At 44.0% G+C, this 11,221-nt stretch overlaps 1 protein-coding gene across 3 annotated transcripts in view; it reads left to right on the top strand.

Moving 5' to 3' along the window:
- The first annotated feature begins 1,341 nt into the window (after positions 1-1,341).
- The window catches only part of DCAF6 (DDB1 and CUL4 associated factor 6), a 51,924-nt gene continuing 42,044 nt past the window's right edge, over positions 1,342-11,221 (top strand). For 2 of the 3 annotated variants that reach the window (XM_053454334.1, XM_053454332.1), the window contains exons 1-3: positions 1,342-1,624; positions 1,989-2,112; positions 5,661-5,722. In XM_053454334.1, the coding sequence (XP_053310309.1) occupies positions 2,022-2,112; positions 5,661-5,722 (153 nt within the window). In that variant the 5' untranslated portion in view covers positions 1,342-1,624; positions 1,989-2,021. The remainder of the gene's footprint in view (positions 1,625-1,988; positions 2,113-5,660; positions 5,723-11,221) is intronic. The other variant, XM_053454333.1, reaches the window with a different exon arrangement.

Genomic DNA, 11,221 nt, shown 5'->3' with positions numbered 1-11,221 from the left:
CGCCTTCGAGACAATGGCTGATTTTATTTTTTGTACCATTCGTGACAATGGCTGTAACATTTATGCAGTGCTTGTGTTTAGCTGTAATTTTCTTCTTTCCAGTTTACTGAACCCACATATAGTTTTTTTTTTTTGTTTTTTTCTTTTAAGAAATACCCAATGTTTTTAGGTTTTTTGCTTTTTTTTCCAGCACATTACAGGGCAATAAGTACAAGTAGCATTTTGCTATTTCGAAACCATTTTTGTCAAATGTGGTAATTCTTCCTCCATCTGCCATTTCAGGTATCTTTGAAGCTGGCCAATGCAATTTACCCCATCAAACCATATATTTTTGAAGACTAGACACCACAGAGTATTTCAAACGCTAGTATTTTAACTTTCCGTACACTAATTCTACCACCAGTCAAACTTTGCGGAAGTAATTTTTTTGCATTTTTTTTGGTTCACTGGCCGACAGCACGCCATACTCCAACAGTGTGTACGGACACATAAAAATCTTACGTACTGCCTTTTATATTGAGTCGTCAGCCGCACCTAAGGTCGGCTCATTATTCCAGTCTGGCCCTGATCCCCGTAGTAGTAGTAATACTGCATTGGTTTAGGAAGGGAATAGTAACAAAAGTAGTGTTTAACATGTATAAACTACATTGCAAAAAAAAACCCAGGATAGTTCTACAAAAAAACCTAAGTCTGATTAATAGTAATTGAATTCCCAAACTAAATGAGTCAAAGGTCAGTGTTTATTATTACACTTTGAAGACTGCGTTTACTGTGCATGGCAAATATGGCCAATGGAGGCATAGCTATAGTAACTGGGCCACCATGGAGTAACTGGGCCACCATGGAGTAACTACACAGATCATCTATGTTTATTCTGCTTTATTTTATGAGGTGGGGGGATAAATATTCGATCCAAAGAATAAGTTATAGTCACCATTGGTAAATCCTTACCATCACTAAGCACTCACGCATCACACCTCCAAAACAAAGTTTGTAGTCTTCCCACGAGCATTCTGGAGGCAGGCGGCAAGGGTTTTCGCCCTCCTAATTCTTACCTTTCAGGCCCTAATCCCTGAAGTAATTAGTATTACAGCCGTCCAGGTAGCAAGGAGAAAACGCGCGCGAGTTAAAATACAGGCCAAAATTAAGCATGCCATTATTTTCAAAAAAAAAAAAGCGGATAAATAACGAGCAGCGCACATTCGCAAGCCGCCAGACTGATTATTTCGCCGAAAGCAGCATCCTCCTCCACCTTCCTGGTCTCCTTAACTCCTCCTATGTTACGGGTCACCGTGACGTATTAAGTCGAGAGCTTCCATTTCCATCCTAGGCACTGTTCTATTTCTGTCATACCCTTCAGCTGCTGTCAGTAATCACAGTCTACATGCAGGTCTTCGCAACAGGAGCGGGCATGGCCGGCACCACGTCCTCTTCCACTGCATGGTACTTGCGCTGAGCTTCCGCCTGGCAGCGCTGTTTGGAGCTGGGGGAACTTTGTACTGGTGAGGGTTTCTTCAAGGTGGGGGTACTTACACGGCAGGGCTTGGAGCCGGACATAAAGCGCCAGGACCATCTAATAAAGCATTGTCACTACTGGGCTGCACGGAGCAAACCAGATTCCAGGGTAAGATATAGTTTGTGTCGGAATGGAGAAGAGAGTCGCTGGTTATTGATTTGGGCCAACATGTAATTTGTGGATGAGGCCGGAATGGTCTAACTGGAGAATCTCCAGTATATCGAGAGGTGTGATTATTGACCCAAAACTACTGTATGAGTGATGGTAACCAACTTTCTTATCTATCTGGAGATTTTGCAGTAGCAGAAGTGTAACCCCCACTTGTTGCCTGGGTACATTTTAGAGCAATTTTACTTTTGGTGAAATAGTTTACGTTTCTGTGTTTGTATATAATGTTTACTAACAAACACAATACTAAACACACTCTTACATATTGTAAAATTATTCTATTTGCAATTTATGTGATTTGTAGTTGGAAGAGTGGTGAACAAGTAGGATCTGGACTATGTCTCGGTGTTGTACTAACCTACTATGGGATGTAAGAAAACGTTCTCTTGGCTTGGATGATCCCAATGTGGTCCGTATCAACTATTTGGGTAAGTGTATACGTTCTGTAGGTCAACCTTTTTTTGGAAGGTCCCTTTATGATTGGGCTAAATAAAATGTTTTCTGGCCACAGAATTGCGTGTACTGTCTGAGCTTTTGAGCAGCGCTGTTATGTTTACAAACAGAAATGAAATTTGATATTCTCCAGTAGGGCTAGTTAGCCATGGGAGGGAGCTCAGTCTATGGAAAATAAAGTCAATCGGTTACCAGTTCATGTTTTGTTTTTTTGTGCATATCCCTTTTTTCATCGTTTAAAGAAACTTACAATACTATGGTATTTTATATGCTGCTTGACAAAAGAAACGTCTTAAACCAGTAGAGAAAACTTTTCAGCTGATTGACATTATGCATTGTGAACAGCCAAATCTGGTAAGTTTCTTCCCCAAGACCAAATCGGCCCTGCATTAATGCCTTGTTGCATCCAAATATCATGTCATCAATTTAACAGTGGCATTTTGTTGGACCTTTTTGGTCCAGTTGCATGAGAACCATGCCAGGGTTGGACTTTCACAATGGATAGTTAGCTGAAATGAATGTTTTATGATGATAAATACAAGCTTGCTATTTGCGATTAAATGGTTAATTAGACCTATCTAAAGCAATGACATTAATTGGTAAAAACACCAGCTATTGGTAGTGTTAATAAATCAATGTAATGATGCTAGAAGCCCTGTAGGATATACACAGTGGTCCGTAGATTATATTGTTTACAGGGTATAAGGGCTTATCAATCAAAAGATTTAATGTTTTGGTGTGTGGACTGCTTTGTTAAATGAAATATTCAGTGTCAAGAAAAGGACTGCGAAATAACATTTCGATGGGGAAAACAGTCTATATAGAAACAAAGGACAGAGATGAAGTGAAACATTAGAGGATGGCAGTACCATATCCATGTTTGTCGTCCGGTCAAATTTGTGAGTGAACGCACTCCCTTGGCTGAGAAGCAGTCAAACTTTGTAATGTAAAACACATTTTTTAATGCCAGATGACAAATTATATATGACACTTTGGGCCCAATTTGGACATTTCCACTTAGGGGTGTACTCACTTTTGTTGCCAAGGTTTAGACATTAATGGCTGTGTGTTGAGTTATTTTTAAGGGGACAGCTAATTTACACTGTTATACAGGCTGCACGCTACTTTACATTGTAGCAGAGTGTCATTTCTTCAGTGTTGTCACATGAAAAGATATAATAAAATACTTACAAAAATGTGAGGGGTGTACTCACTTTTGTGAGATACTGTATGTGTGTGTGTGTGTATACCACATTTGCCCGAATATAGGCAGCACTTTTTTCCCCCACTTTAAATCTTTGAAGTGGGGGTGCGGCCTATATTTTGGGTCTAGCGCCCGACGCCCAGGACATGCAGTTCCGGGCGCCGGGCAGGCTTATGATACAGATCCCCCGCAGCGGTGCAGGGGACCTGCATCCTACCCTCCTATCCGATACGCTCAGACAGCCTCCCACGGGGGTAGTGCCGGCACGGGAGGTTGTCCAAGCGGAGGTTGTTTATGCTCGCATCGCCGCAGCCGGTGAACGTCTGTGCGATGTACCTTAACTATCTTCCTTGCCGGTACTTCCCACGACGGAAATGCCACCACCAGAAGTTGAATACGCGTTATGCTTAGATGTCCCCCGCCGGCCCCGCAATACCCCGTGGAGTCTGCACCGGTAAGTCTGGCGAGGGGGGGACATCTTGGGGACAGAGTGTCAGCATATCTCGGGGGGGGTGTAGAGTGGCAGCATATCTCAGGGGGGGCACATCTTGGGGACAGCGTTGCAGCATATCTCGGGGGGGGCAGAGATTTTTTTTTTTTTTAAAAAGCACCTAACTTTTAGGGTGTGGCCTATATTCGAGTGCGGCCTATATTCGAGCCAATACGGTATATATACACACAAACATTTGACTGTAGATTGCGACTCCTACCTTTTTATTATGCTCTAAGTGAATCATTTCACACATTAACAATGCATTTAGTTGTGTTTACCTTAAGCGCTTCCAAAGCCTGGCCCAGTCTGCACCCTGAATGCATTAAAAGGGGACATCATATCCTGGCACACAGCGCCTTTTAATGCAGTCTTAAGATCTCATCTGGGCTTGTCTCTGGTAACAGTGGCATCTGCTGTTTACAAAAAAAAATTAAGCTAGTAACCACCATACATGGTGTTGGCTATTTGGCCTGTCTCATAGACTTGTATCTAGATTTCAAGGAGCATTACAGTGCTAATGCAGCCTCACCAATGAAAAAAACATGTTATTTTACTTTGTATGTTCTCTTAATTTGGCTAAAAGAAAAAAAAAAATATCCTACTTTTTTGGTGACTTTTTCACCAAACTGGTGATGCCCCTGGTATTTTAAGGCTAGTGGCCACCTGATGATATCCGTGTCATCAGCGCCACATGCTACTTTCTTCTACTTATGTTGCTGGGCATATACAGCATTTGCATTTGTCTGGTTTGCCAGATGGCCAATCCATGCCTGCAACTTGCCTTGGACAAACGGTGGATGGTCTTGTATCTGATTAAAAAGAAGATAAATGCCCTTGTCACTGACAACAGGGGATACATGAAGGGCATTAGGTATGTATATTTGGCTTGAGGGAGACTGATGATCCAGAATTTTCTTGGAGCTTGGTTGTGTTTGATTTTAGATGATATTTGATTGATCAGGGCTGCAAGGATGGAATGATTGGGTTTGGGGATGGTATGCCATTTGAAGGTGTCATACTGATAGGATAAGGCATGAGCCTTTGCGTTCCTGGTACATAGTCTGGACATAATTAGAAAGTTAAACTATAAAGAAATTATTTTTTTTTCAACGATAGCCATGTTCACCTTTGGTATAAAGGGGGTGATCATAGCAATCTTTAATTCCCTTATGTGAATGGGATGGTATGCGCCACTTAAATCAAACTGGTGTTTTTTATTTTTTCTGAGATCCCCCCCCCCAGCCCTGACTACTGGTTGTGTTTCTTCAGAAATCAAATATTAACTACAGCTACACAGATAGGGGTTTACCTTTTAGGGAACAGCCAAGCTTCATTGGAAGCTCTGTTTTTTTCTTATCAAAATCCTAAAGAAAAATGTTCTCCACTTTAGTGTAGTATAGTAATATAGGGTAAAAAAACCAAATTATTTTTAGAAACAGTACAGTTTTGATATATTTTTATGTTTTCCTATGTAAAAACACAGTTGCCCTATGATCAGTGTGAAATTATGTAATAGGGCAATAGTTACTGCACTTTTTCTTATAGAAATCACCACTTTTTTATTTCATATTGAGTGTTTGTGTGTTGTCTGGATAATAAGGGCTTTCTAACATGTCTAGTTCTGGGGACTAAGGATGCAAATTTAAACATGGTCATCAAATTTCTTCATTTAGAGTTAAATTGTGTGTCCACACTTATACATTTCCTTCTAAATCTTTTTCTTGTTTTGTTTCTCATATATATTATACATACATATAATATACAGTATATTTTATTGATGTATTTTTATCTGAACTAATGCTTTTTTTGTCTGGCCTTCAAAATAGGAAGAAGAGAATTTGTACAGAGACTAAAATTGGAAGCTACCCTATGTGTGCATGATGGCTGTGTAAGTATTTATAGAAACAAAACATGAAAATATTAAGTGAATGACTAAAATACTGTAATATTTTTAAAACATAACTGCCTTAGTTAAAGTGGCAAAATGGCACTTTATGAAGGGAAAGCTGTCACAGTTAATGTGTACGCATTCCACTCCTTCAACAGCAAATTTATCTTTTTTTATAATACATTTATTCATATAGCTCCGGTATATGTGATAGTGGAAAAAAAGACTATTTACAATGACATAACAAATGTTAAAAACACTGGTACAGAAGGAGGAGAGACCCCTGCTCTTGCAAGCTTACAATCTATTTGGCGGTTGAGGGGGCAAGTGAGACTATAGGAGAGGACCGCTTGATGAGTTGATTGAAGCGAAGGTGATATGGAGAGGTCTGTTGATTTTGCAGGTGGCTTATTTAGGATGTTAGATTTAGATTGATTTAGCTTGTTCAATCTGGTTTTCCATTTCATAAGCTTTGTTGGCCATGTGTTCAACAACCAACAACATACCGTATTTGCTCGATTATAAGACGACCCTGATTATAAGACGACCCCCCAAAATCTGAATATTAACTTAGGAAAAAAAGAAAAAGCCTGAATATAAGACGACCCCAAAGGAAAAAAGTTTTACCAGTAAATGTTAATTCATGTAAACTATTTTTTTTAATAAAAGCTATGATTGAGAAAAAGATTTTTTTGTTTTTATTTCTTGTATTTTCCAACCTGTCCCCCAGTTACGCACATCTGACCCCAGGCTTGCCACTCCAATATGGCACTGTGGCCCATGATATGCCTTTTAACCCTCTATATGCCACTGTGCCCCATGGTATGCCTTTTGACCCCCTATGTGCCACTCTGCCTCCAGAAATGCCTTATACCCCTATATCCCATTCTGGCATTTAGGGGGTTAAAATGCATATTATGGGGCAGAGTGGCATATAGGGAGGTATAAGGCATTTCAGGAGGCAGAGTGGCATTAAGGGAGTTAAAAGGCATTGTATAGAGCACTCTGCCTCCAGAAATGCCTTATACCCCTATATGCCACTCTGCCATTTAGGGGGTTAAAAGGCATATTATGGGGCAGAGTGGCATATAGGGAGGTATAAGGCATTTCAGGAGGCAGAGTGCTCTATTAAATGCCCCCTTAATGCCCTATGCCCCCATTTAACACACACACACCCTATAGCCCCATTTAACTAACACACACACACACACACACTCTCTCTCACCCCCCCTCTCTCACCCCCCTTCCCCCGTTCTCCCCCCTCTCTTACCGGTGCTTCCAGCCGGGGCAGCGGGTTGACGTCGCCTTCTGCTGCAGCCGGAAGGAGGTGTGGCTAGCAGCGGGGGTTTGTATGCGTCCGTCGCGTATACTTTCCCCGGCTGTCAGAGATCAGAATTCCCCGCACCGGTGCGGGGAACTCTGATCTCTGACAGTCGGGGAAGGTCTATGCGACGGACGCAGACAACCCCCGCTGCTAGCCACACCTCCTTCCGGCTGCAGCGGACGTTGTCTACGCGGATCGCGTAGACTTCAACCCGCTGCCCCGGCAACACAGCAGGAAGCACCGGTAAGTGTGTGTATGATGGGGGGGGGTGAGACAGGAGGATCCAGGTCCCCTGCAGCGGTGCGGGGGATCTGGATCTTAGTCTCCTAATCAGACCTCTATTTGAGGTCTGATTAGAAGACGACCCCGATTAGAAGACGAGGGGTATTTTTCAGAGCATTTGCTCTGAAAAAAACCTCGTCTTATAATCGAGCAAATACGGTATTTATTTACCATACTATATTGTTTTTTTTTTCTTCCTGCACTTTCATATTCAGTATTTCTGTGTTTTTGTGTAAATTGAAACACGTGGTCATACTTGCTTTTTGGAAGAATGGAAAATTGTACCCCCCCACACACTTTATTTTAACAGGTTATTTTATTTACACTGCCCTTACATACAACTTCCCATACAAAAACCTCACACATATACTTAAACATTGCCTTTACACACTCCTGCCCTTACACACATATGCACTGCCCTCGGCTAAACATAGTGGTGGCTCTTTAATGTTTTGGGGCTGTTTTTCTGCCAGAGGACCTGGACTTTTTGTTAGTCTATGATGCCATGTGTCCTATCAAATATCAACCAATATTAAATGAACACCTGACTGCCTGCTTAAAATTGGCCGTGGTTGGATCTCCCAGCAGGACAATGGTCTAAGACATACATACAAATCAACACAAAAATGGTTTACTGTAGAGCTGAAACAACGAATCGATAAAATCGATAATAATCGATAACGGAAATCATCGATAACGATTTCCGTTATCGATTAATCGAGTGATCAATTCGTTGTTGGAGCACTCGGCTCCTTTTACTTACCTCCGCGAGCGTTCCCCGCTTCTGCTACACGCTCTGCAGTCTCCGCCTTCTAGCTACGTGACGGATGTGACGCGGACCGGAGGTAAGTATTCTTCATGTCTATGTGCACGGATCGCACAGAGCCACTCGCACAGAGCGAATCGCTCTGTGCGAATGGAGCCACTCGCACAGAGCGGTTCGCTCTGTGCGAGTGGCTCCACTCGCACAGAGCGGTTCGCTCTGTGCGAGTGGCTCCATTCGCACAGAGCGGTTCGCTCTGTGCGAGTGGCTCCACTCGCACAGAGCGGTTCGCTCTGTGCGAGTGGCTCCATTCGCACAGAGCGGTTCGCTCTGTGCGAGTGGCTCCATTCGCACAGAGCGGTTCGCTCTGTGCGAGTGGCTCCATTCGCACAGAGCGGTTCGCTCTGTGCGAGTGGCTCCATTCGCACAGAGCGGTTCGTGAGTGTGGGTGCAGGGCAGAGTGGGGGTGGGGGTGCAGGGCAGAGTGGGGGTGGGGGTGCAGGGCAGAGTGGGGGTGGGGGGTGCAGGGCAGGAGACTGGGTGCAGGGCAGAGTGGGGGTGGGGATGCAGGGTGTGAGTGTGGGTGCAGAGCAGAGTGGGAGACTGGGTGCAGGGCAGAGTGGGGGTGGGGATGCAGGGCAGGGTGTGAGTGTGGGTGCAGGGCAGAGTGGGTGCAGGGCAGAGTGTGAGTGTGGGGGCAGGGCAGAATGTGGGGGCAGGGCTGGGTGCAGGGCAGAGTTAGAGACTGGGTGCAGGGGCACAGTGCAAAGTGCTGGGTGCAAAGTGCCAGTGCTGGGTGCAAAGTGCCAGGGCTGGGTGCAAAGTGCTGGGTGCAAAGTGCCAGGGCTGGGTGCAAAGTGCAAAGTGCTGGTGCAAAGTGCTGAATGCTGGGTGCAAAGTGCTGGATGCAAAGTGCCAGGGCTGGGTGCAAAGTGCTGGGTGCAAAGTGCCAGGGCTGGGTGCAAAGTGCTGGGTGCAAAGTGCTGGGTGCAAAGTGCTGGGTGCAAAGTGCTGGGTGCAAAGTTCTGGGGCAAAGTGCTGGGTGCAAAGTGCAAAGTGCTGGGGCAAAGTTTCTTGAACAGTAATAGTCCACCTCTTTTCAGAATGTTTGGGGTTATTTTGTTTCATAAATATTGTGTTTGGGTTCTTGTACTTTGAAAATATTGTTTTTTATTACATCATAACAAAATAAGAATGTTAATGTAAATTTTAAGTTGTTTTTTAACATCCAGTTCATTAAATTCTTTTAAATAAACGAAAAATTTGCATATTGTTTTTTTTTATCCGATTAATCGATTAATCGAAAAAATAATCGGCCGATTAATCGATTATTAAAATAATCGTTAGTTGCAGCCCTAGTTTACTGACCACAAAACCATGGCCAACCCAGTCACCTGACTTGAACCCCATAGAAAAACTGTGAGGTAAACTGAAGAGGAATGTCCACCATTGTTTATCTTGAAATTTGAAGGATCTGGAGAGGTTCTGTATTGAGGAATGGTCTTCGATACCTTGTCATGTATTCTCCAATAACGCCTGATGAGGTTGGCAAAGGGAGATAGCACAAAGCATTGACTAAAAGGGTGCCACACACATAAATGTAACCTTTTTTTTTTGTTGTATTTACAATTGTTTTAAGTCTATGAAAGAGTATTTTTGTGTATTGTTGTAACGAAAAGATCAAAATGTTTAATAAACAATAAAGACAATGTTTCACAGCCTACTTTGCTCATATTTACCAAGGGTATCAGTATTAGTGGAGGGTGCTGTACACTGCCCATACACACGTATACTGGCTCATAGCTTACAGCAGGGCTTGACAAATTTGTTGTGAATCTAGGCGCCAGCTAAAAAAGTTAGGAGCCAGGATTTTTTTTTTAAACTAACAGTTGGTTAGGAGTGATCTGATCATCATCAGCCCACTTACTAAACTCACAGCATTTGACCTGGAAGCACCCTGGACTTTCAGGTCAGTGCTGTTTTTTGGGGTTTTTTTTTAAATTATTTCTTTTTGATATATATATTTTTTTAACACTTTCAATGCTGATGTTCCATTGGAGCACAGCATTGACTGATATTTAGTCCCCACAAGCTTGTGGGGACAAATGTTAACCCCTGCAATGCCACGAATGTGCTATAGACAATTGTGGAATTGAAGGGGTTAACACTGCACTGTCTCTCTCAGGGAGCGATCAGGCAGCAGGGGGGTGTTGGGGCTGGTCTCCACACTCATGTGGAGAGCAAAGAACCCTCTCCCCCTGTCACTGAAGCTGCCTCTGGCAGCTGGGAAGCAATTGCTGGTCTATAGACCAGCCATTGCAGGGGGGAGTCTCTGATGACTGCTGTATAGGCTTCCATGCCTACAGGAGTCATCAAAGGGCTTGTGGGGGCTCGTTTTTGCTGTTGCTGGTCTGCCTGGACTTCCAGGCAGACCACCAGCAGCAGAGCCCCTTGAAAAACGGGAATTAACCCCTAAATGCCGCGATCGCGGCATTGAAGGGGTTAACGCTGCCCTGTCGCTCTCATGGAGCGATCAGGCAGCAGGGGGATGTTGTGTGGGGACCCAATCAACACTGAACCCCCTTTCCTGAAGCTGCCTGTGGCAGCTGAAAACGCTACTGCAGGTTTCCCTGCAATCGCGGTTTCAGCCTACAGGATCACTCCATGGGAGTGATCACAGGCTCGGGGGCGGGCTCTGAGTGGCTGTGCTGTCTGCCCAGACTCCTGGGCAGACAGCAGCAGCAGCGCCCCCTCGTGGTGACACGGGGGCATTTTTTTGTGGATGTAAGAGGCTGACAAACTCCTAGGCGCCAGGACAAAATTCTGAGTCGCCATGGCGACCTGTCGCCTGGGATTTGTCGAGCCCTGGCTTACAGAACTCCTTTCTCCTCATCGCTTACCTCCTTTCTCCCCATCTCTTAACCTTTCTTCTTTCTTTCTACATTATCCCTCTCTTACGCTCCCATGACAAGGAATAAGGAGAGCAAGGACTGTGTCTGTCCCTTCAGACCTCTCATTTGTCACACCCTGGCAGTGCTCACCACGATTGATGCTGAGGGCCAGGACATGTTGTGATCATCAAGCAGCGGGCGCCCCCTCACGTTCTTCAGCTCTGTGGGACAATCCTAAA

The sequence above is a fragment of the Spea bombifrons genome, chromosome 2, assembly GCF_027358695.1.
Source record: "Spea bombifrons isolate aSpeBom1 chromosome 2, aSpeBom1.2.pri, whole genome shotgun sequence".
In the NCBI taxonomy this organism is placed as follows: Eukaryota; Metazoa; Chordata; class Amphibia; order Anura; family Pelobatidae; genus Spea; species Spea bombifrons.
This window is presented reverse-complemented; position numbering and strand designations above follow the sequence as displayed.